Below are 27,021 nucleotides of genomic sequence, written 5' to 3'. Positions count from 1 at the left end.
GAAGCTTCTCTTTCAAAAGAGGGATTCTATGCATTAGATGTCTGAGACTTGAAAGCCTTCATTAGTTTTGCTGTATTTACATTTGGATTGACTGAGTCCAGTCTGTGATGTTACAAATGTAAATCATCTGACATTTGAGTTAAGAGACTGCAGTCACTTCCAAATGAGTGTTTTCTTTATGTGCCAACAGATTTTACATAATACACATTAGAGTATACAGAGGCTCTGTATTGGGGGGGTGACTTTCTGAAATGCAGGTTCTATCAGATATTTTTTCGTTGGCATGGTTGTTAGCTGTGGGCAGCGGAACAACAGACCCTGAGGGGAAGCCAATTTCCATCTCTTTTCCACTCTCCCTTATGTTCAGAGCAGCCACTGCAGACCCACAGACTACTGTCTAATAAGTTACACTTGCCAAGAGACAAGAGAGAGACTGCGAGCACAACTACAGCTTGTATCATTTCGTTTGCTGGCTGCAGATAATGAACATTGAATTGAGGTTAACTGATTCAGGACACAACGAGAATAATCTTCAAATAGACCATGTATCTGTGTTTCTACCTTATTAATGAGCTTAGTTTACCAGCATCAAAAAATAAAGCTCTTATTAAAAAGAACAATGATAAAATAAATATATATTTTATAATTAAATGTTTACAAAATTTTTTTAATTATGCATTAAAGAGAATGCCTGCATATTACTTTTTCCTTATATCGAAATGAAGCCAAATTTAATTATTCTTGAATAGCAAACTTCTGTTGTTGCTCTATGAGTGTGTACTTGCTGTATGTGCATGTTTTCAAGTGCGATGAGTTGAACGGGTGAAGGGTGAGGGAGGGGGGGAGGGATGGGCGGAGTTAGGAACCTCTGTCTGTACTTGCTTTCCTTACTTGAGCCCTCCGGAGGGGACGGTGTGGCACTTCTTGTGCTCCAGCAGCTGCTCGGGCGTCTTGAGGAACTTGTGGCAGACGTCGCACTCGAACATCCGCGTGATGAGGTGGATCTGGAGGTGCCGCTCGTACATGCTGCGCGTCTTGCACACAAAGTTGCAGAAGACGCACTCAAAGCCTGGAGAGAGCGTCAAGAGGGTGAGTTAAGACAGTCAGAGAGGGTAATTCAGGGTTTTTGATTTTGTTAAGCAGAGTCTGTTTCAACTTACGACTCAGCAAGACTGATTGTTACTATACATTTGTAGTCTTCATGGCCCACTGACCCCTGACACAATTTTCTAAAGCTGCTTTCAGACATTGCTTTTCCGAAATTTTCTGGAGTCAGTATGTGAGTCTGAGTTGCTCCGGACATTATCCACAGTTTATTCTGCCAGCCCCCTGATAAAAACTTCGCAGAATATCTGATTGAAGGCATTGATGACGCGTCTAACAAGTGACAGATGCAAAACTGTATATGTCAGAATGAAAAACAGGTGTCATAAATGTAGAAGACAAACAAAGATGTCAACTTAAAGAGACAAGATTCGAGAGCTTTTGGTGATAAGGGTTGATGTCAATGTCCTGTAAATGTCCCCTCACCTAAATGTTCAAGAGGTTTTCCTGTTGTTGTGAATGAGTCTGACCCAGACAATCTCCTGCTGCATTGTTCTTATGTAAAAAGCAAAGTCCAGATAATGAGATAATAACTCAAATTGTAGTGAGTGATCTTTTATGTTTTCTTGACCCCACATCTTTCTATTATTAGCCAGTTTGAGAAAGTTTTCTGGAGCTTTAAAATTAGAAAATGAAAAATGGTTTCTTGCCTTTGTCAGACTTGTCCTCGGTTCCTGATCCCGAGTGGCTTCCAGAGCTGGACTGGCTGCCGGTGGAGGAGGGCGGGGCAAGCAGACTCTTGAGTTCTTCGTTACCGTGGGCGAGGTCTCCGCCCTCCGAACTGTTAAGTGAATCGCTGAGGGCCGAGAGGGACGAGGAGGTGCTTTTGGTCTCACTGAGGGGACTTCTTGAATTTAGACCTGGAGACAAAAGGACAGAAAGGTAGAATTGAAACACAATGTTATGGGAAAACTGAATCAGTTCCATATCTTTAGAAAAACCTAGAAGAGAGACATTTTAAAAACACCTGCAGAAATCTGTTTCAAGATCCTCATCATTATGTGCATCACACATTGACATTCACACAAACAGAATAGAAGCAGGCAGCCTCGACAGTCATGTGCTCTGTCTGAGGCCCCGCTGCCAGTCCAATCAAGATGCAGTGTGCTTTTATTGATCCCCCTTCTCTAAGTCTGCAATTCACTGGGAAGAGAGGGAATTAGACGGGGAGGGGGCGAGCAAGAGGGGTGAGAAGTGCGGGTCATGGCCGAAGGAGCTAAGATGGCGGGAGCATCTCGGGGCACAGCTCAACAAAGGGCATTCACTCAGGAGGGAGTGAAAGGAGGGAGAAAAGGCTGCACGGATCCTGAAATGGTTGACCTATCTTTTTAATACACATACGGCTGAGTCTAAAGAATACAGGAATGCATACACGCTATGCTCATGATTTGTGATACGAGGAGTAGTTCAGCAGTAGAAGACATGATTAACTGGCTTCAATCAAATCTAAATATACCAGGGTCATTCACAGCACAGTCTTAGCTGCAGCCTGAATACAGTATTGAACCATCTCGAGGAAGCTTTTATCTCCACTGCTGCAGTATTTAGCATCTACTTGCCTTTTCTTACTATATCTAAAAGGTTAATGCCACAGAATGTAAGCAAAAGCCGGAAATAGAAGAAGCTGCTCTGAGCCAGTGGGCCTCGACCTTGAAATATACCTTAACAAAAAAATATTCCATTTTCTCTTTTACCTGACAGCATGGCAGCATTCACAGTATAGGAATGAAAATGAAGAAGCAACAGTCTCATCTTCCAGAGAATTCAGGGGCAGATATTAAGGAATACTGTCACATAATTCACCACCTTCTCCCCCCACTGAGAAGGGCACCCAACCAGCCCTCTTTCCCTGTGCAGAGTCTGCACTTCACAGGGGGTCCGCTTGAACTGTAACACCTGCTGAGCTCTGCCATCTCTTGCCTGGGCGTGTCCACGCATTTGACCAGATAACCAGGCTTTTACAGTCTGTCAGGGTTACCTCTAAGTGGTGCTGTGTCCACCTGACCCTCTTAAGGTTAGACTCTTTAACAAACAGGGCTGGACTTTAACAAACCAAAATCACAATCATCACATGCAGAAAATACAATGCATGTCTGTAAAAAAATTAAGGTGACGTCCATCTTGTGTGAGACTGAGATAAATGCCAAGCCTGGCTGAGAGACTTAAAAGATGGCCACAGTGGCATCGTAAACCCAGATTGTCTCCAAAGGACCCAAGGCCTATTGATTTTTCTCCCCCTCAGGCACGATAAGGGCCAACCTTCTCAGATAAACAAGGCCACTGTGGCCTCTGAAAGACCCCTCAGCTGTCTGGGCCGGACAATCCCACCCACCCACACATCCACAGAAGAAGCAAACATGCGCACACATACAGTGAGGACCAGCAAAAGAACAAAACGTCAGCAATAAACCAGACAAAGCTGTTTAGACAAAAACGCTCATATCGACCACCAGAGGTTCAGACCGGCAGCTTTAAAAGTCCAGAGAAGGTCGAGTGGAGGAGGAGGCTTGTTTGTGAAACCCAATTCTACTGTGCGCCTTTCCCTGTGTCCTCTGAACTGCTACTGAACTGTGTGTTTATCAAGTGTAAATTACTCTTACATGGTTATGTCTTCACTTCACAGGGTCCTTGCTGATATACTTTCATATCAAGTATTTGAACAGTGAAACAGTTTTAGTCTTTACTTCTTTTCTCCAGCTGTAAACTGAATCTGAAACTTAAGTCTCTTTAGTGACTGGCAGAAAACTCAATAGAAATGATACAGATAATAATTATTAGCATCATTAGCTATAATGTCCATCCCCCAAACACACATTTTTTAATTTGTCTTCTTTGTCTGAATTTCTTCGTAGTTTGATGGTTGGTTGTAAAAAAACAACCATAGCATATAATGCACAGGCACATATAGATGGATAAAATATGTGAACTTAGGCTAAAAATCAGTGATGGACATTGTTCACTATTTTATGTCATTTTAAAGACCAGAATGACTTAACAATTAATATAGAAAATAATCACAGTTGCATGTTTGAGCTTCACTTCACTACTGTCTACCTAACAGCGGTTCAACATCTGAAATGAAATATTTTACGGATATTTATGTACAGTATATGTATGTTTTAGTATGTATGTATGTTAAGTAGGAGAAAGTAGATTTAATTTTGATGATTGTGAAGTAAATTAATCTCCAAATCATTTAATTTCCCTCAAAAGTCTTTGTGCCCCTCAAATGACAAAATTCTCAGTCTGTAAAATCATCATAAAAACTGCAGTGCAATAAACCCCTAAAGCTGAAAAACAGCTTTTTAACCTGTGTCAGTGTTTAAATTTACATGATGATGAGTGCGGAGCTAAAACAATAGAAAAATGTGTCACTGTCCTAATAATGCAATGTATTTCTATTCTGAGCGGCGAACAAGAGCCACAATGTGTGAGCTACCACCTACTCCATCATGAGAGAGTAATTTAACAGTAAATCATTTTTCTGGGGTTTGAATCAAGGATTTGTTTGAGAACCCTGCAACATTATACTACAGATAAAATGAGAAGTGGATTAACTGATTAGTCAACTTTTTGATAATCAGTTTGTGATTTAAGGTTATTATAAATCCTACCATGTTCTAGTGCCAGCTTCTCAGCAGTGATGATGATGATAGTGATGATACCTTTCTTTGTGATATGTAATAAGGAAGATATCCCCTTGAACTGGAGGAAATATAGGCTGGCATTCTTCTGTTGCTCTACAGACTAAACAGCTCATTGATTAACTTAATTGATAATGTTAGTTTGGATCTTCCTTTCATGACACATCGAGAGGATTGATTGATTATTGTCACTCAGAACCAGTGGGCTGCCAATCCATATTTAAAAATGTGTACCTGCATGTCCAGTACTAATGTGGTTCTTCATGTCATTCTCTTCCATGCAGACGTAGTCGCAGATGCTGCAGCAGAGTGAGAACATCCACTGCTCCTTGTCCACATGGAGCGACATGTGGCTGACAAACTGGGCGTTCAGCTCCGTCTGGAAACCACACACATGGCAGCTGGACAGAAAACAGAGAGGAAAAAGGAAGGAAGATGGTGAGAATGAGATGGGGGGGCAGTCAGATTAGTGTGACATTATGTTTGCATTAATTATTAAATGGTTTATAGCTGATTTACATCTTATAAATTGATAAAGTTAACTGAAATAATACAGCAAAATACATTTACATTCTTGTCAAGAAGTAGATGAGAAGCCTGGGACTACTCTCTTCACAGAACAGTATATATAGTGTATGAAGCTACGGCCAAGAAGCAGTTAGCTTAGCATAAAAACTGAAATGTTAGTTTTACTGGGAGTGGTCCAAATTCAAAATTAATCAACAAAAACATCTTAGAGTCACTAAGGAAACTTCACTGTGAAGTTTCCAGTAGAGCTGGGTGATATGCCAAAGACTTAATCAAAATCTAAAAATGTATTACCATACTAAATGTCAAATTATTATTTATTTTAAGTTTAAAGACTGATTTTTGCTCCTGAGTGATGCACTTTACAAAACATTTTACAAATCTGAGGTAGATAATAAAACCAATTAGGTGTTGTATATCACCCAGTCTTACATTTTCACAAGATATAATGTTTAATCAGTGAGATGTATAGCTGCAGTTAGTGGCAGATTTGTTTTCACATTTTTAACCTTTCAACTGAGCCCAGCTAAATGTTTCTCTAACTTTTAATAGGTATGCTAAATAAGCCAACTGTCTCCTGACTGTAGATTCAAATGGAACAAACAGATAATGAGTGTGATATAGATTCAACTCTGGGCGATATAAGCACATTTCCCAGAATGTTCATGAATTCTTCTTTGGCCAAATAACTGACTCACAATAATAGAAAACAGACAAATAACACAGAGCAGTTGTGGAAAAATTAAATGAAGAAATATATCAGGATTTAATCAAACTATCAGGATTTTATCAAACTGCAGATACAGATTGATCCAAAATGCTGTGATCAGATCCCATTCTCATCTCAACTCCTGGTTTGAGACAGTGTAGAGGTCACAGCGGTGTTTTGTTCGGTTCTCACTACCTGTAGTAGTAGGGGCAGTTCTTGCGCTCAGCAGAGTCGGCTGTAACAGCACTGACGATCTGCTCAGCGTCCGTGTTGACCAGCTTGACAGAGTGGATGGTCAGGTGCTGATTGAGGTTAGCCCTGCACTTGGCTGCGTAAGGACACAGGTGACACTTGTACTTCCTCTCTTCTGCAACACAACACAACACACACAGAACCCCGGGTTAGTGTAAACATTACCTCAGATGATATTTCATTAAGTTGCCCTCAGCCACCAAGCCTTTAAAGCAAGCTTAAACCTAATTACTTAAGGCCTAACCCTGCCTCACCCTCCCCTGACCCCAGATGTAACTCTGATCCCGAGAAGAGGAAGACAAAATCAACTTTTCTGAGTCACAAGACAGTAATAATTTGAGACGTGTTTGAACATAATTTCACCTGATTTTGGAGCAATATCCTACAAATAAATTCAGAAATCTCTTTCTGACTTGCTGTCTTTCTGTCTATCCTTCGAATCCCTAATTCACGGATGTCACATAATCACTTTGATGATGGGTTAGCATCACAAAATGTGCTTTGTGCCATTTGTACCAAAAGGTAGATTTTGACTAATAAAATGGTGACTAGTCCGACTATAAATGTATAAATCTCTCTCTGTCTATCTAGCGCTCATTATATTGACTTAAAAATCAACTAGGAAGTGGCGGCTGTGTAAAGATGCCACGCACCAACAGGCACATTTTGAACAGCTTTAAACATCGTTACCATTAAACTGAAAAAAATTAAATGCAAAAACACAAGCTTCAATTTTTATCCTAAAACCAATCAACATAATAAAACATCTTCTTAATTTCCCATCCACACACACACACACACACACACACACACACACACACACCCCCCCCATTTGCCCCAAGGACATGGAGCCAGGCAACCTTTATGTCGCCGGGGAAACCAAAAAGACCATCACACTGACATATGCCCCTGCTTCTGCTCTCTGTGGTGTGGCCAAGCTGTTCACAGCCAACACGCTCAGATGGTGCGTGTGTGTATTGTGTGGTGTGTGCACGCAAAATGTGAGAGCATGTCCAATTGTGTGGGGGCATTTTAAACACGAGTGTCCATTTGCACTTAGTGATTTGGTCTACTTATCCCCAACTAGGCTGCATTCATTTCTAATTCATCATTAATTTGCCTCAGATAAAATTGTATTCATTATTTTTTTTCCTAATAAGGACCAAGAGAGGGATTACAGAAGACACTTATGGGGTAGAATGGATCAATTGGGACCAAAGACAACATAAGTTTGAAAACACGGTGTAATAATCAGGACTCTGGAGAGTGTACAGCTTCATCCTGAGGAAGTCTCCCATGTCTGAGAGGGAACCAATTGTAGCTGTGTTAGAAGTTATGTTTGTGTGTGATACTCTGTGAGACATCCTTCTATCAGGGTAATTAGAAGGGCAGTTTTCCCAGAGAGGCTAATCATGGCGGTAATCTCTTTAAAGTTAGGGTAATCTAGTCTAGTCAACCTTATTTACTTATCATGGCCAGCACAAGCAAGCTCAGACACAGTGTCTATGCCCTAACAAATGTTAAGCCAGTGCACGGCAGTGGTGTGCATACAAGCTAATGGTGGTGTGTGTGTTTGTTTACCTGTGTGTAGAGACAGATGTCTAGAAAGAGTCTGCTGTCGACCAAACACCTTGCCACAGACCGGACAGGGAAAGAGCTGTTCATTTAGTCTCCACTGGGCGATCCCGTTCCCTGGCTCACCATCATCCTTTTCTGAATCTGGAAAAACACACACACACACACACACACACACACACACACACACACACACACACACACACACACACACACACACACACACACACACACACACACACACACACACACACACACACACACACACAAAATACATACTCATCAGTCACTGCTGACACAGTCAGCCATAAAAGCATCTGCAGGTGGAAGGAAGGCTGTGAAGTCAAGCTGCTATAAAATAAAGTAACCCAAGTTCAATACGTATTGATGTGTAAACTGTAGCACACTGCTGGGTTATGGTATCGCATACTGACGGACATTATTGGTTAAATTTATAGTAGTTCTATAGATTTTAAAAAGGTATTGTTAAAGAGTAGACAGAGAAATAGAACAGAGGAAGAGAATTAAGGTAACAAAGGTCTGAACCAACTGTGATTACAGTATATGGTCTCTGTATTAACCACTGGGCCACAGGAACACCCTCATTTCATCCATCTTTAATGAGATTAATCATCAGTTAAACAGCTCAGGTGATACAATCTTTAATTCTTGTTTTCTTCATTCATGTTTCCTAAAGGAATATTAAAAGAGTAATTCAACAGTATTATAAATGTACAGATCAGGTCTCTGGTTTCAGACGAGACTATTAATAGAACTGTACTATGTATCCTTTTAAATGACGCCATGGACCAGGGCACCTGTCATCAAGTAGTTGTTGCAAAAATGGAACTATATGATATATTCATGTTTACATAAGGACATAATGATGTTAATATTGGAATATTGGTGTGCATGTACACTATCTCTGTCAGAATGTCATCTGTTTGTTGGGCACAGAAGTTCAGCTGTTTCCAGATGCAATGAAGCTCCAGACTTGTGTCATCACTGTGAGTGGCTCCCACGTACTTAGCAAACTGGCTTTTTACTTCAACTACAAGATAATATTTGTTTATTTCTCTTGAAAAACGCGACATTCTGCATAGACTTTTCTTCACTGTCGCCATAAAGCTCGTCTGTGATGAAATGTAAGAGCCAGCCGACGGACCCGTTTGTCTTACACTATTTTCTTTCATGGCAGAGAAAATAATCATTTCTGTCATGAGAAAGTTGTTGTACATCTGAGTTGCTGTTTTTGTATTTATGAATTGTCCTGTGGGCCGTTTGTGGCCCAGAGGCCAGAGGTTCTCCACCCCTGCTCTAAAGCCTGCAGCATATGTGCACCGCTGTAGCTCTCTTTATTGTCTAACACCTCCTTTTCCTTCACCATCCTATAGTCAAAGAAAGACTGCGAGTGAGAGTATTTTCTAATACTTTGATAGACTCTGAAGAATCAAAGTTTCTGCTTTCAATTAATCCCCAGGATGTGAATGCAACGTAGAGTAATTCACAAGAAATTGTTTTTACAACTATCATTGTGCTGTACAACTTGTTCAGATGGAGGCAGGATTTTCACTTATTGTATAATTTGTTCAGAGAAAACGCTACACAGACTCTGGCCAAAACGTTTGTAGATGCAAGGCATTAAAAAACAGGAAAAAACCTCAGCTACGTAGTTTTATTTTCATTCTTCAAAAATGAGGAAAAAAACTCAGCTGCTGAATAATCTTAATATTTTTGGCACAGTCAAAGGAAAATTCAGCACATTAAATTTGATTGAAGCACAAAATACAAAAACATATGACTTATTTTTTGTTGAAGAAAAGTGGCTACTATATAATGAACAATATAAAGTATATGTTTTACTAGATGCATGTGCACTACCTAAACATTAGGTATCTATCATTTAGGCGAGGTAGAGCTGTGCTGTATGACAAACTGTATCATCTGAAGATGGAAAAAATGTTATTCTTTCAAATTATTCTTCACAATACACCACTAACTTCTCTTCTCACCTAAGCGAGACTCATGTCAGAGAGTACGGAGAGAGTATACGAACGGGAGCCACTAAAGTACAGTTGAGAGCTCAATACAAAACCCAAACTCAGACATTGACTCAGACAAAATAATATTTTTTAAGAACTTAACATTCAGGAGATTCAGCAAGTTTAAACTCTATTTGAAAGACTAATAATTACATGGTATTTTCATAGTGTTTTTGTTGGAACTTTAGTTTCCAAGATACAAGAAATGGACCAGAGAAATCTTAAATGAGTGGAGGCAGCTGTGGTAGATCAGTTTTAACTCAGCTGAAATAATTTGTTGCTTAATCAGTCGAGAAAAAATAATTCGCAGACTATTTCGTTTGTTGTTTTATTACATCCTTTAATTTCCAAGCAAAAATCTTAAACATTCACTGACTGAAGCTTCTCTCAATTTCTTGATTCTGTTATATATCATAGTAAACTGAGTATCTTTGTATTGTTTTCTGATGTTTTATGTTGAAACAAATCAATTAATAAAGAAAAAATATCAATCAGCAAATTAATTAATACCGGAAATAAGCAACAGTTGCAGCTCAAGTATTTACCATTCATATTTATCATTCGTATTTATCAGTCATGTGAGTCCTGTCTGCGGCAGAGCTGTGACGTACCACTGTAACAGGGGTTAGTGAGGGCATATGTGTGTGTGTTTGCGTGATGGTAAAGGCATGCAAATAGGCCAGAGTACATCAGCACATGTCTGTAAACTAAATAAGTAATCAGCAGAGGCAGTGTGTATGTTTGTCGCTCCATGCAAGTGGCAAAGGTGTCACAACATGAGACGTGTCAACAAACTTGAGTTCCTGCGACCTCGGTCAACCTGAGGGTCGTGAACTTCCTGACCTCCTGCATTAGCAGGCATCTGCCTCTTGCTGTGACAGTGGCCTAGTATCCGACTATGACCGGCCATTCACACTGTGTTTTTTCCATAATCATTGTCTGTGCACAGCTTATTCTAAGAACCCGAGACCTTACGCGGCTTGGATTCTCAGAATAAGCCATAAAAGAATTAACTTGCCCTGATTCACATATGAGAGACTGGGGGATGGCTTGGTCGCAAAAGGTGACAAGAAGCCAAACGGCAGGGACTCGAGGCCACGACCTGGCAAACACACTGATGATTAAGCCAATTAGGGTGTGGTGTGGGCCTCGAAGTGGGTAATGGTTTAATTAGTGTTATTAGAGCTGGAGAGAGAGGGACACAAACAAGAAATGAAGAATTGAAATAAACCCTGGGCTAGAGGGAGAAGATGGTAAAACTCCTCTCATCACAAACTTCTACTTGCTTTTTCTGTCTCTCTCACTTAAATGGAAATGCTCACACTTTTCAATATTAGCCCAACATAGTAGTTGTTGGGCTAATGCTCCACTAGCCATAATGAAGAACAGATTACTGATTTTCAGACAGTGCAGGAGATCATTACCAGTTGCACTATTATTATAAAAACTACTTTCCATACAGGGGATTGGATTTAAATATACAGAAATCAACACATCTGCAGGGTATCTAGTCTAGAAAATTATAATTCATTTTCAATAAATGATTTTACATGTGAAAGCAATTGTGTCTGTTATATCTTGTTAACTGATGTGGACCAATGCACATAAAACCTGTTTAATTAAGTCTGCTGCAACTAGAAATGCTGTTTACCATGTTTTGAGACATGGAAAAGGTAAAACAAGACAACAGAGACACACTGAGGAAAAGAGCTGGTGTGGATAGACGCATGTGTGGGAAAGACAAGAATAAAACTGTACAACAGTGAAAGAAAAAGGAGCAGAGGCTTGGTCTGAAGCTTAAACACACACGGGAAAAAGGAGGTGGGCTGGGCGAATTAACTTTCAGGACACTCTTGACACCCAGAAGCCAATCAGATTTTCATTAACTGGCAGAGGGACAGGCAAAGCTGGCACAAGCTAATTAACCTCCGGTTCTCTCACTGCCAAAGGAACATGGAGGAAGTTCTGGAATGGCAGCGAAGGGGGGAGGAGGGAGAGACAGGGGATGCCCTGGGCAGAGGCCTTCAGGTTGGGGAAATGCGTGAGAGTGCAGATAGGCCGGGTGGAGCTCTTAATATGAAACGGATGGGGGGAAGGTTTACCAGAGATGAGGGTGAGACCGTGTAAAGTTGTGGTTGGTTAGTTGTGGCTGTATACATTGATGTCTTTATGTGTAGATCGCCCAGCTGCAAAGCTTCTGTGTGAGTGGGTGAGAGTTAGCGTGTTGTGTAGGAAGGGTCTGTTCAAGCATGCACTTGTGTGTATGTGTATAATGAGCATCACTTCATTATAATCAGTTGTTTCTCAAAGCTACAGTAAGAAAAAAAACTTTTCTTTTCCTAATTGCATATTATAAGAACCTAGAATATTGTTTTTTTACTATAAAGATAAACCTGCTTCAATGTATGCACAGTGTATCAAAGAATAAAAGCTACATTTTCTCATTCAAATTAAATGTTTAATTACATATTTGGTTAGCTTTTAATCATTTATCAAGACAGTTATTAATACATTTTCTGTAGACCAGCTAATCTATTTATCAACTATTCAGTGCAGCTCTGAAAGACACGATATGAGCGAAATAAGGCCCCTCCATCGTTTGCCTTGTAGATTTGTTTATGTACCCCTGCTACTACCCTGTTTCCCAACTCTGCGTGTGTGTTTTTTTACACATGTGTTTTATATGAGTCTTACCATGGAATACTGCCCTGGTCGAGGAGCTGGCCTCTGCGGGAGAAGAGCTCTTGGAGCACAAGTTAAAGGGTGATTGTCTGAAGCACTCATCCAAGAATGGACTGAAACACAGAGAAGTTATAAGATTAACACATACAGTAGTATATTCGAAAACTAAAAAAATTACTGATTATAAAAGTGACAATACAAAATTAAGATAGAGAGCAATTTCAGATGTACACATGCAGTTTAATTGACTCACCTGTTTATTCCCACCATGTTACTATCTTTGTGGTTGTTGGCTTTGCTGACTTTTTCTGAAAAAAGAAAAAAATCACTTAAGAAATACAATAAAATGTATTTATTACCAAATAATCATTGTCTTGTTTTTCAAACCCAGCCCGTACCACCAGTTTGTACATCCCCCAATATATGACCACATACGTTGGGGTATGAAGTCATTATGTAGTTGTCATGATTTATCAAGTCGCATGATAACGACTCAACCATCTGAGAAGCTTCAGTTCGCTGCTAAAGACTGTAAGATGTTGATGGCAGAAAGAGCTAAGAAATGGAGCTTTATTTCTTTTGTCAAACGAATATTTCCAAACTCAAGAATAAATGGTCATGTTGAATATATAATAAGTCAAAAATGTGCTGTGAGAGAACAGTTATCATGACATGAGCAGCTGCCAATTGAAGTTCATAGTCAGTCAGCAATTTTCATGTAGGACAATATCTGAGACAAATACCAAGACAATGTATGTGGCTGATTGCTGCATCTCTTTAAGTTAGCTCAGCCAGTAAGACACAGGTTTGCTACACCAGCAGGGGTGCGCTGGCCATCTGGAGTGGTGGGAGTCTCTCCAGTGGGTCTGCCGACCTGTGGGCTGAAAAGTTCGCCCAACAACACTTACGAAATACAAATACGAAAACATTTTTAAGACCTGCATTAGACTCCCCAGATGGCACACGTGTGTCTGTGTCTGGTGACGCTCTTGAAAGTCAGTGGGGAAACAAAACTATTAGAAACACCTGATCTGACACAGCATGACCACTGACTGTGGTGTCTAAAGATGCTGCAGAACTCTATCAGCATATATGATGAGGTTTATAAACTTGGAAAAGTATTTTACTTGGTCAGATTGTATTGTATAGGTGTACCTAGCAGACCAGCAATCAATGCGCATTTCTTCACAAAGATTTTGAACTTCACACTAAATTTGTTGGAAGACATTAGTCACAACAAAATGTGTCTAATTAAATATTTCATGTCACTACTTTAAAGCTAGTGTCGGTAATCCTGGAAAAGATAGAAAGAGCAGGCTACACTCTGAAAATATACAACTGATACATCCTACCCCCTTCCAACAGCCCTTATTTCACATTAACAAAACACTTTTCCGTGACTTGCTCGCTAACTTCTGGCTATCGTCTCGCAGTGTACGTCTACCCGGTTGAAGACTCTGTTCATACGCAGTTAGAGCATGAGCAGGGGGAGTTCAGGCAGGCAGGTCTTTTAGTGACGGACAGGTATGGAAGCAAATCTTTTCAGTCGGTCCAAATAAAATGATTTTTCTCCTATTTTTAGATGACTTGATTTATTAATGGACATCAGGAAGTCAAGAGGATTTAGACAAATAAAAGTGTTTCAGAAACAACCCGACCTTTAAGAGGAATAAATAAAAACCACGTGTCCACGCATTGTGATTATTAAACTGACTTCCTGGCGTCTCATCTCAGAGTTTTTCTTACACATCAGCACCTGATTGTAACCGTCTGGGCTGTTTATTGCTACCTTCTCTTACTTGTTCAAAATGTGCAGGGTTTTGTGTTTTCCAGACATTGCTGCTCAGATTAATCACATTAAAGCGAACATTATACTGTGATCAATCAGTCACTCGCTGAAGTGAATCACATGCGTCCTGGTGCTTAACAACATTTCATAAAAATGTTATAATTTCTCCCAACATTAGTGGAGGCGCCCTTTATTTCAGGTTAGCTGGGGTGCCTCCACCATAAAATGCTACAGTAAATCAAGAAAATAAACATTAAAGTGCCCATATTTTGGCCATTTACTGGTTCATAATTTTAATTTGGGGGTCTACTAGAATAGGTTTACATGCTATGATGTTCAAAATACACATTATTCGTCTCATATTGCACACTGCTCCAGTGCCTCTTTTTTTTACCTACTGTCTGAAACGTTCCATTTTAAATCTTGGACTGCTGCCAAGAAGCTGAGTTTGCTCTGATTGGTCATTTGGCCCACTCTTTTGTGATTGGTCAACCGCTTAGAGTGAGTGTCGGAAACCCCAACCCCCTTCACCCAGAGGCGTCCTTATCAGCTGTAAACACTGCTGTAGCCACAGTAACAATGGTGTCGGTTCTGTCGTACCATTTCAAACCAAACAAGCAAGTATGTGGACATCTGTATGTTATTTGGTGACTTGAAATAAAATGCTAACAAGGCGTTTATGGTCAGGAATAGTGTTTCTGTGGGAGAGAAGGTCTCCCCTTGCTGAGGCCTTTGGAATTAACATGCATACAAACTCTTCATGGCACACTGGAAAACACACTCATATAAAACGAGTCAAAAGTGTCGATTGCTTGTGTTTCCTAAAAATCTTTGATATTTTTGAGGTTTACGATACAGGCAGTGTTCACACCTGTCTTCCTGGCACCTGAGATCACACCTGTTTTAGGGTAACAGCCACACAATAAGCTGAGGCCGTATAATCCATTAAGGCACAAAGCAAGTGTGGAAAGGGAGTTTGTGTTGCATCCGCCTGTAATGACACATATGTAAATGGAAAGGGAGAAGTCCATCTCTTTGTGCCAGAGGCTCATCAAAAACAGCAGACTGTTACATATCGTCCATTTCTGGTTTCTCACAGTGGTTGAGTCTTCAATAAAAATGATTTTAAGAGGTTTCTACGTGGCTGGTCAAGTAAAAACTGTAAAATCAGCCACTACTACTAATAGTTGGCCAGCTAATGTTAGTGCAGCCCATTGGATTTCAGTATTCAGATATAAAGAGCACTAAACAAAATGCCAGAGAATGATGCTATGTGTGAGTTTCAAGGCGATGTAATGAAGTGAATTTCAAAGCTGCAACCATCTCAGTGTTCAGTGCGACCTTGCCACTGATGTGTCTCTGAGGTCCTACTGCTCTGGGTAATTCATATTGATTGCTCATTGTGTGACAGCAGCCCACTGTGTCCCCCCCCCCACATTCAGGACCAGTTCTAAGGGGGCAGTTTTTGCTGTTGCCAGGCTGGCGATGCCCTGGCCTCCCTGGGTGGGCATATTGTGTAACCCCAGTGCCCTCTCTACCTTTCTTATCCTCTGCCCCCTCGCTACAACCCACCAAGCCATCCCCCCGAACACCCCACTCCGTCACACTGCTCGCCAAGGACAGAGGTCTCTTTCCACGTTGCCATGGAGATGCCGCACGGGAGAAATGTAAAGGGAGGAAGGAGGGGAAGTGCAGGGGGAGAGCGTGTGCAGCCAAGTGTGCTTGAGCCGGCATGTCTGAAAACGAGTCAAGGGAGAGAGAGAGAGAGAGAGAGAGAATGAGAGAAAGGAGGAGAGGGAGGGGAGTGGGGGCATTTGTGCAGACACCACTCCCCAAGGGGCCTTGTGCGAGTGTGTAAGAGTGTGTGGGAAAGAAAGATTGTCAATGTGTGAATCTGTGAATATGTACAAGAGCAAGAGGAGGAAAAAGACATTTTACATGAGCTTGTTTCTCTATATTGCATTTAAGCAAAGCAATCAGAGGCTGGATAGAGCTGGGGTCACAACCCAGGACCCTGCACACACTTGTTCACACACACAAACACATATCTGGGCTTTTTCTCTGGGGGCCCGATGGATGCTCCTCAAAGCTCTGTCTTAATCTAGCAATACAAACAGCTGTCTGCTTCCTCAGTATCACTTTCAGGGCCATACAGGTAAAAAGCAGGATGTCATTACATGTCATATATCCTTGGCTTTACTACAGAGCCACCAAAGGACGGAAATGGAAACATGTAGGTTTTATAGTCAAGCATCACAAACTGTCCAAGGTTTATACTACGGTGCTGCAGGGGAAAAGATGACATGATGCTGTGCATGGATGTGTGTGTGTGTCTGTGTGCTCAGAGAACAGTATGTGCCTGATAGTGATATGCTTCTTGTAGGGACATACCTGACAATTTGAACAGTAGTTCGGAGGCCATTTTGACCGATATGTCCTGGGAGAAGAGATCTTTCTGGGGACGGGCCAACGTCTCAGGGAGGTTACTCATTGGCTCACTCTTCTCACTCGCCCCTAAAGTGCTGAAGGCCAGCAGGTGAGAGGCCGGTGGGGTGAGTTCTGCTGGGGGCGGGTCCACCTCCATGGGCTCCACCTTTACTTTCACCTTCTGGTACTGGGCATCTTTGTTGTTCTCTGCAGAATGTGATTGAAGAAGAAATCGCTGGTTAGACTCTGATCAGAAATTCAACCAATACACAGATGAGAGGTTTGTGTGAACATTTCACATGCACAGCCCTGTGATGAATACCATAGTGAAAGGTTTTTGATCACTATTTCAACTTGAGCTTGTGTGCACTGTAATTTATATGGATACTAAAATAGACTAATTTACACTCAACCGTCTGTTTTACCAGTTTAACATTGCACTTTATTTTCTCCTCTGTGGAGGAACAAAAAAATTAAAAAGGTAAAATGAATACATTTTTAATTCAAATTTTCTCCAACTTCAAACTGCAGTATTTCCACCTAAAATACAGCACACAACCTGAAAAGCACCAGACAGCATAGGATGATCCCAAAACATTAAAATATGTGTTAAAAATGTTATTGATTTATTTCAAAATTTATTTTTATTCCACTGAATGAAATACAGGCACTCATGCTAATTATATTAAATTTAAACTTATGGTTCATCTAATCTCAGCATCTCATGTAGACAGTTTGAAGTGCACTGTGCCTGCAAAACAAGTGCAGACTTAATTTTATGTTTTTCTCAGAAACTGCAGACCAGGTGTGCAGATCCTGAGCAAGTCAAGTTTTATTCATACAGACCAAAGTCTCGATTACATATTTGCCTCAAATGGCTTTAAAGATGCTGTACATACGTTTTTGCTATTGCTACATAGTGAATGTTAGCATTCACGGTGGTTCAGGATCAAACTTCATCGGAGGCATACCCCAGCTAAATGAAGCAACACTAGTGTTGACTCCTGTTTTTATTTTCTTAACGTAGTCGGGAGCAAGTAGTGGTGGTAATAATGGTCACTTGCCAAGAGCTTACGTCTCCGTTGTGTTAGGGTTAAGACAAGAGGTTAAAATACACCCTCCTGGCACCACTACTTCTTCATCCTCTCATGTCTGACTCTATCACAAAGTGGTATTACGAGATGAAGCTGGCAGGGGCTAGTTGGGTAGCATGGTAACTTCAGTACAAGAAAACAAGAGGGGGAATCTGTGTCGCTTTCCATCACTGGAGACGGGCCCTGGCAAGTAAAAGGATGACGTTTGATACTGAACTCGAAATTCCATCCTTACATCCTTGATCTGGATTTCTCATTCGGGATATACAGAAGTTCAGTAGATTGAGGGAGTAAATAAATCATCTTTCTTTTCTACTGGTGTATCTAATCAATATTCTCTATTGATCTGGTCAAATAATCAAAACAACTATCAGTCAAATGTTAAAGCAAATTAGGCACCTAGTGTACACGTTTAAAGACGTGGAATTAAATCTAAAAAAGGGAAATCCAAATTACAGCCAACGCATGAGAGTGCCTCTAAAGCCGAGCTGAGCCGGTTTGCATCTCGCTGTGTGATTATTAGGGCAAGAGGGCACTGGGAGGTCACACAGTCGCATGGGAAAGGCTCCAGCAGCTCATGTAGGTCACTTAAGCAAACAGAAATGATGATAAACAACACTTTACATGTTAACTAAGCAGCCATTGATCTATGTTTATGATAACTGGATGTTTAGTGCAGCGTTCGATTCCAGGTAGGGTTTCTCAGCAAATATAAATAACGGTCTGAAAAGGCTTGAAAGCATCTGTTGACTTACTTCACATGAAAGTTCAAAAGGTGAGCAGGCTAAAAATAGTTGAGAGGGAGATTGCATCGGTAAGGAATGTCCCGAGCGGATCTCCAGAATCAAACACTTTCCTCTTTATATGAAAATCATACACAAGACTAAGGGCCAAAATGAAAAAATACTGGAAAGTATTAAAAGGAAAACTGTGACGCAGGCTACATTTTCTTAATGCAGAGAACGACTGAGCTGTCAGGTATTGGTTCTCTAATGGTCTCTAATGGCTAAATTAAGAAAATTAAAAAGAGGGCTAGGGTAAGTGGGCACTGTGCAGCGGTGTGATGTAGGAAAAATAAATAAATCAGATTGGTGAAGAGAAAAACCTTGGTTGGGACATCCTTTAGCATCTCTATATCCAAGGTAGCTGATCTTTGACTGGAGTGATGGCAGGAGGTAGTGTCTCTGTGGTGACAAGCGGGGGCAAGACAAAGCAGTGCAGTTGATACAGTGCTGCTGACATGGCGACTCAGCACGATTATGGGATATATGAATTTGGCAGGGCATCGGGGGCAGTAGGAGGGACAGGGGGGAGGTTGGAAGAGCTGGAGAAGCAAGGGAGGGAGGGAGATACAAGACAGTAACCCTGCGCTAACCCTGCGCTAACCCTGCCGCCCCTCCCCTCGCATTCTCCACTCCTTTGCCGAAGAAGGCTAGTGTGAAACACTGAGACAGAACTTAAAGTACATTGTGTGCACATGTGAACAAGCAAGAGTATCTACTTCAGCATGAGTGTGCTATACTATTTATGTGGATGCATTAAAGAGTAAACTCCCCCCATCCTCCTCCCCTAGGTGCAGGTGGCTGGTCTGTTGGTAGGAGCCAGCATGTGGGGACACTGACAACCATCAGCCCCACTAATCCCTTAATCAGGTGGCCAGAGTTGGCCAAGAGTAACCTAGAAGAGGCTGATGGAGGGGCGGAGGAGAGAAGGAGGAGGGCGGAGGGGTAGGGGGCACCGCACTGTAAGGGTCAACCAAGGGACACGCAAGCTTCGATCACTGGATCACCACTCTGAAGACAGAGGATGAGTGGACTGCTGAGCTGCAAAAACACTGCCACCCGCAAAAAACACATGCACTTACTACAGAGGACACTATATCAGAATAAGAAGTACTTTATTAATATGTACTTTGAGCTTGCAGTGCTGGGATAGATGCTTGCGTCCCAAAGAGCCATTAGGGTGAGATCACATGAGGCAGAGAGAAAGTATTTAATCGTAAACACACGACTCCATATTAAAAGTGTCACATCGCAGAGGGCCAGATCAAAAGTCTACTAGTTGTCACAAAATAAAAAATGAAAGCATGGCCTCACTCGCACACTGATACTAGATATGGCTTTTTGTACGAGGTCATGACCTTATGTTCTGAAGGCATAAACACAGCCCCAGTCTTTCTGAATCCAGCCTGTGTGTCTGTATGTGAAAGAGTGTGTGTGTGTGTGTGTGTGTGTGTATACGTCAATGATTGTATATATAGATGGATGACATAAAAGCTCCACAAAAGTGAAGCCAAAACATCCCCCTGGGGCATGGCTACCCCCTCCATCTTTGTGGAAAGGACATAGTTAAAGTTTCTGCCAAATAAATGTTTCCCAAAATTGATTTTCTGTCATTTTAGGTTTGATTTTAATTAGTTATTTGATGCTGTAAAAACCAAGTGAGACGACAGTTGAGACTGACACACGATTGGATGGGCAGAAGTATTGACAGGACCTTGATAGCCCAAACGCACCTCTTGATAACTGTTGTGCAGATTCTGTCTCCAAATTACATCACTAAAGCAAAATAGTAGCGCCTGCATCTGGGATATGTTGGAGAGTGAGAACACAGGACCTGAGAACATGCTAGGTAATAACTCGCATTGTAAGAATGGAGCTCATCAATTTACGCACTTATTGTTCTTTCAGTTTAAGGCAACAAATCTACTTGGTTAAGTTGCTCAAAGCCCATGAGATCTAGCTCATGATTGTAAGGGGAACTATAAATAAATTTACTTTCAGCATAACAAATCACATTGCAATCTTTTAAATAATAATTAGGTTTACTTAAACATGTTCTTGTCCTGGCTGCAACCACAGTTTGTTTTGCTCAACTTTTGAACATTAGGGGGAGGTATAAATGCGTCATCTATTTATATATACAGTCACTGGTCTGTGCAGCATTCATTGTCATTTCCTCTGGTGCAGAAGCCTCTTCAACGGTGCACCAGCTGCCATTAGGCCACTGAATCAGGTCAGGAGGAACGTGTGTCTGTGTGTGTACAAAAGAGCCAGTGCCCTTTCTCAATAAATATCACAGTGTTTCTTTAGTGTCAGTCTTGCTCCAATTCCTCCAACAAAGATTCTCATTAAAGTGAAGAGGTTAAACTGCAGTCTATGAAGTTATGCATGTTTTTAGATTAAGGCTATAGTATCACTCAAAAATGAAAAATGGGATTGAAGGTTTATTATGATAGTTATATATTTTATTTTACCTTTTAACAATGTTGCCTAGATTTAGTAGAATATTAATCTTGCAGCAAATTGCAAGTCTTCCGCAGAGTTCGGCTGCCTGTCCTCTTGACTGAGAATAGGAAAAACATTTTCCAATGTAACTAGCAGAACTTATACTTATCTTACCAATGTCACTTACAATTTCAACACCCACAATAGTCTCCTTTGACCATCTGGGGTGTATTGTTCTATTTAAATCAAATCTTTCAAACTTTGCATGTAAAACTCCTCTGGGCCTTATTCCTTATTTTCCCAAATGTTTCAGCAGTGAATTGCTTCAACCTTCTGTTAATTTAAGAGCAGGTGTGATGATTAAATACACATGCACACATCTTTGTTCTACTGGCTGTCGACGTCGCTCTTGTGGTAAATAAACGGTGAACTTTTGGCTTCAGTGGGGTTTTGCTTTATTGCTTAAGCTTCACGTCTCTGCTTAAACAAATGCTTGTAGATTCCATTTCTGTAGCCCAGCATGAGCATCAGTAATATAACATATCTGTTTGGATTAAGTGGGTTAAATCGTTTGACCAAATTTGACCCTAAACGGAATACGGTAAATAGTTCCCAACCAAAGGTCCTTTGAGCTCCATTAGGTATGTAATGGCCACCATGTTGTACACTTTTACTATATTTATGAATCTGAGCTTGATCCAGAGTTATTCTAAATGCACTACACATAACTTCAGACACAACACTACTCAAGTTCTGAGTCAAAACGAAAGTGACTGGGTTTTGTGCAATGTTCCTTTTTTAGTGGTCAACTTCATGACCTCAGGTGTCTACTTGAATCTGTGCAGATGTGACAGCGTGTTTCACTGAGAATATACAGTAGGAAGGAAAAGATTTGTAACTATACCACAAACAAAAAGCCACATACCATTAGTGATTTAATGCATGCTACGTCAATATAATGCTCTGGTTTAAGGCATCGACCGCACAGGAGCAAAAAGACAGACAGGTAGTGAGGGAGGCTGATGGAGGGAGAGGCAAAGAGGAAGGGTAAAGAGTGGAGGAAAAAATTGTCAAACAGTGCCAGAAAAAGAACACCCGAGGGTAAGAGAGGAAAGAAGAAAGCGGGATGGGAGTGATGAGCTGGAGGAGGACAGAAGGATGAGGAATGGATAGAGCCTAAATGACAACCTCTCCACCTCTCCTCCCTCCCGTTATCCTAGTCTACCCTTCTCCCTGCTCTGTTATTCTCTGTCCCAGCCCCCATCCCGTCTCTCTCTCTCTCTCTCGATCTCTCTATTCTCCTGCTCTCTAGTCGACCTGCTCAGACAGGGGTGAAGAGTTCAGGCGCTTCAAAGGCTGCAGTGTGGAGACTGCATGTCATGTGGGAGCCACAGCAGCCTTGCCTGCAGACTTCACAGACAGCTGCTGCTACAATTGATCCTCGACCAGCTCACTCTCAGTAGTTCAGCCTTCCAACGGTTGCAAACTGCAGCTACATCCGACTTCAGAGTGACGCGCTTGATAAACAGCCCATAAGGAGCCAGATATGGCCCTTATAAAGCAGCCCTAAACAAAAACATTTGGCACAAGCCAGGGCAGATCCAAGGCTACTAAAACTTTATCATATAAGGTCGGGGACAAAAGACAGCAAGTGATTCTGTCAACCATTCCTCATATTTAAAAAAGGCACCCAGGAAACAAACACATATAGTGAGAGGGCGATAAAGGAATCAATTCTGCATTTCTGTAAATAGAACTATAGGCTGTGATGAAGAGCCAGTGAGACAGAATATGGAGGTAGGGAGGGTGGGAGTAAGAGAGGTCAGCGAGCGGCCACACTGAGGGGGCACGGTGAGGACACTGTCAGAGCTGTGTAGAGCTTAACATAAAGTAAGACTGTACAGTAATACCAGTGTTGTGAATTAGAATGATGAACAGCTTGGACAGTATGCAGTGATAAACCATTCTGGATAAACAGTGAATCCTTTTAAGTGAATGTAATATGATCATTGAACATCACTGATACAAATGTAAAGGGAAAAGGCTTTATATATTTATAACTATTATTTCAGTGCTTTATTTAGTTTTTTGTAATACTATCTTATGGAAGTTTGAAGAAAACGACACAGATCATTTTAAAAGAATGATTAATATAACAGATACTGTAGAAAACAACCACATCCACCACCAAACATATTTTCCATACCTTCAACTTAGCTTACTGTTATAGTACAAAAGCAGGAGTAGTAGAGACACAATATGTAAGCAAAAACTATTGGAAGGCAGGCAGCTGTTGTTTGAAATTAGTTGAAAAATGTTGCTTTTAATGAACCATCATTGGAATAAAAAGGTTTTGTAGGAATACAGTTTTCTAAAAGTCTGAAACCACTTTCCCATTCAATAGGGAAGTGAAAATGTAACTGGTTTTGAACTTAAGGGAATCCTTGCACTTCTGTTGACTGAATCCTGAAGGCAGTAGGGGTAAAGTGTATAATCTACCTGTAGCTAGCAAAGCTCAGAACCGTGAACCATGATTCATTGTGGTTATCTTGAGGAAATCTTGCATGGCTGAACAGGCTGCTAATGCAAAACGAAAAAATCCAGCTGCAGCATAGTGTGCTGTACATCCTGTCACTTTATCTGTTGTGTTTTAATGAATGTGGTTTTATAGCAATGTGAAGTATTTCACCAGAATTACAACGATGAATGCTTTAGTTGGAAGAGAAAATATTATCACATTTTGCTTTGCCTCAGAGATAAAAACAAAACAGTTATATTAAAACCATACATAATATGTTAATAAAATAATAAAGAACCACTTTAACTAGAGATGATAACCCATACCATTGATAAAGCATAAGCTAATATTGAACCTACATTTGAATGATAGTTAGAAATGCTCTGCTTCTGTGTAAGTAGGTTGTTGTTTTCTGTGATATCAAGAAAAAGACCATCATAAGCTAAACATTTGTAGCTGTCAGATGGTTATTTCTGCTCCTCAGTGGGTCAGAATTGTTTAATGCAACTTTCATTAGCTACAATGAGCGCTGCACAGGAGAGAGGGCCTGTAAAATGTCCTCAGAGATGGAAGGCCTGTTCCCTTAGAAATGAGGAACGAGTTAAGCGAATAAGAAGTGTGATTTCACACCTATAGTGAGGGTGGTTGGATGGTGAGTGGGTGGCGCGGCTGTTACCCACACGATGCCAGTCTGCCAGGGCACCACCTAGGGCCCTGTACCTCCCCTCCCCCTCCCTTCCTGTGACGCCATGTTCCCCTTGCCCTGCAACACCAGTGCCCATCTGCTAGGACACGTTAGCCGCTGGCGCCAGGGACTATTTAGCCTGGCGTAATTAGCCCCCAGACACCAGCAGCCTGGTTTTAAACAGATGTGGGGGAGGTAGCGTTAGCAAGGCGACTCTACACGACCAACCAATGTTTGATAAGGAAGAGAGGAGAGAGAGGGGGACGCAAAGAAGAAGAAGTGACCTAGTTAAAGGGATGATGCAACTCATGTTACAGCACAATGGGCAGTAATGATGACAACCCCGACTTGCTCCGACTGTCCAATGCCATGGCCGGGGAAGGATGAGCAGCAGAAATTTAATTAAGTTGTGTCCATTTGCTGTACTGACAAGCAAGAATGACGAAATACACAGCAGAGTGATGTTTTTAACAAAGAAAATGCATGGGCTGCACTCCTGTATGATTTCCCTATTTAAGCATCCTTCCTGGGTTATTGTATTCTGGGTCTGACCTTTAACAAGAGACGGAGTGAGGTTACAGTGAAGATGCCCTTGAACCTCATGACCGTAATCACACGTGACTGTAGCGGCCCTGACCTTTCCGTGGCTTTCCCTCCTTTCCTCCTCACCATCTTTTTCTCCTTCCCTTCCCCCCAGGGTCATTTGAGGGTCCAGACTCTTGTCAAGGCTGTCACTCCAGACAGCCCTCTCCATCTACCGCCCCCGTTGTTGCCATGGCAATTGACGGCACTGCGCTCCAAGGACTGTGTGAGGGGGCAGAGGGAGCCAGCGGATGGATGAACGCTGCAGCATCTTTCCCTAACCTAGGTCAACCTTGCAGAGTTAGTGTAAGTGATGGGAGGGGATAAATGCTGGCCATGCTGCTTGAGGACCAAATGAACTGGCGGGGTAATGTCAGTGCACGGATTGGAAATGGCGCAAAAAAAAGTATAAGACTGAAGTATAACAGTGATGAAACAAAGAAAATAGGTAGAGGTAGTACAGCAGAGGAATTATCCACTGCCCATATCATTCTCAATTCCTCTTTTCTGCAGAGGCCAATGTCTTGCTTTTTTGTGTTGTTCTAAAGTAGCAATCATGTTATTTTTGTCTTCCTCAGAGACACACACACAAAAGCACATGCACACACACAGGGAAACGTGACCTGGGGGCAGGCAGTGGAGCAGCACACGTGTAGTACCACAGCGCTCACAGCTAGCATGAGTCACTCTGAACACCAGTCGACCCAGAGAGAACAATGGCAAACGGTGTGTGAGGTGTCTGTGAAGCGCAAGCACGCACGCACGCACACACACACACGCACGCACGCACGCACGCACACAGGCACAGGATGAGGAGCTGCGGAGAGAGCAACGCCCCCCTGCGCCACCAGCAGACTCTTTCTTGCGTTGTGGTTTTAATAGGGCAGATGCATAGTGTCGTATTGTAAAATCTATGGCTGCACAATCCAAAATATTAAAAATATTTGATCATTCATAAAAAAAAGTGTACAGCATGAATGTATTTCTATTAATTGATATACCAGCAACTTTTTTCTGCATATCATAAAATCCAGCTATGTTTGTGCATAGCGATACATACTTCAGAAAATTGAATCTTGATAGAGATACACTTCAGCAGCCCACAGTGGACAAACACCAGTTTGACCATTACACACTTGAACTACACTTGGCATTCAATAGTGGTTTTGATTGTAGGCTAAAATAAACTGCAGCTTTAAACTTTATTTAGCAATGACACAAAGTGATTTGTAATTTTGTAAAGCAATAGTTACCATCTACATAATGCATGCCCAATGTGCTACAAAATTAAATATGAAGCTGGAGTCAGAGCCTGGGGACTTTTACCAACATTCTTGCTGAGCTCAATCCAGGAGCAGCACAAAACTAAATCATGATGCACAGGATGATGTCAGAGTGGTCCGACACAAACAGGTTGAGACATGGTGTGAGTCAAAAATCATCATGGAGGAAAAATGAGGGATGAGCTCATAAACCAAGCGGATACAGTATTTTATCTGCCGGGTGTCCATCATGTTTTGTAGAGGAACTCAAGAAGAGAAAACAATGACAAAGGAAAAACCTTGTTTCTCTAAAGTTGAAATAACTTGATGCAGAGAAGGGTAGACAGAAAATGAAGGGTCAATACAAGTGACCCGAATATCATCACAGGATATACAAAGTCTTTGCAGCCACTATCTAGAACAGAGGGAGCAGAGTGAAAATCTATTCCACCATATTTGTTTTTTCCTACACAGGTACACTTTGCTCACCTTTGAGAAGCCCCCAATTTTAGCTTGGTTAGGTGTACCATGGTAGAAAACAACAGAACCCTTTCTGTGACATAACCTTTGGTCTACAGCTAACCTCCTGAGCTAGTACTGGCCTATCTGAAACTCATAACAGCCAACCAACAACTTTCAAATAACAGGGCATGCATGGCCTACTCTTTACAAGAAATGTCTGTATATGTTGACAGTTTTTACACATTCAAGTATGTTTGCACATGGTTTTACAAGATCTAAGAAAATATAGACACAAACAATTTCAAGACCAATGATTTGTTTTGTTTTGATTTAAATTAATGAAAGAATTATGCAGACATACGTCCTGACCTACAAGGCTAATTTGTATTTCCCCTTTATAGCAGAAATATTTCATGAATCCACAGATAAGGAAGCAGCC

The 27,021-nt window shown here is 41.3% G+C and overlaps 1 protein-coding gene and 1 long non-coding RNA gene across 4 annotated transcripts in view; one reads left to right on the top strand and one right to left on the bottom strand.

Moving 5' to 3' along the window:
• znf827 (zinc finger protein 827) overlaps positions 1-27,021 on the bottom strand; it is a 65,479-nt gene that overhangs the window by 6,231 nt on the left and 32,227 nt on the right. For all 3 annotated transcript variants that reach the window (XM_069530015.1, XM_020101296.2, XM_020101298.2), the window contains exons 6-13: positions 16,717-16,959; positions 12,790-12,844; positions 12,549-12,649; positions 7,819-7,956; positions 6,181-6,352; positions 4,983-5,149; positions 1,755-1,964; positions 892-1,069 (exon numbers count right to left, since the gene is read on the bottom strand). In XM_069530015.1, the coding sequence (XP_069386116.1) occupies positions 892-1,069; positions 1,755-1,964; positions 4,983-5,149; positions 6,181-6,352; positions 7,819-7,956; positions 12,549-12,649; positions 12,790-12,844; positions 16,717-16,959 (1,264 nt within the window). The remainder of the gene's footprint in view (positions 1-891; positions 1,070-1,754; positions 1,965-4,982; positions 5,150-6,180; positions 6,353-7,818; positions 7,957-12,548; positions 12,650-12,789; positions 12,845-16,716; positions 16,960-27,021) is intronic.
• On the top strand, positions 949-27,006 carry LOC138411131 (uncharacterized). Its single transcript, XR_011243786.1, has 4 exons — positions 949-1,089; positions 1,764-1,986; positions 5,033-5,186; positions 24,974-27,006. It is a non-coding gene; the product is annotated as an uncharacterized lncRNA (long non-coding RNA).

This window comes from Paralichthys olivaceus, chromosome 8 (genome assembly GCF_024713975.1).
Source record: "Paralichthys olivaceus isolate ysfri-2021 chromosome 8, ASM2471397v2, whole genome shotgun sequence".
NCBI classification, from domain to species: Eukaryota; Metazoa; Chordata; class Actinopteri; order Pleuronectiformes; family Paralichthyidae; genus Paralichthys; species Paralichthys olivaceus.
This window is presented reverse-complemented; position numbering and strand designations above follow the sequence as displayed.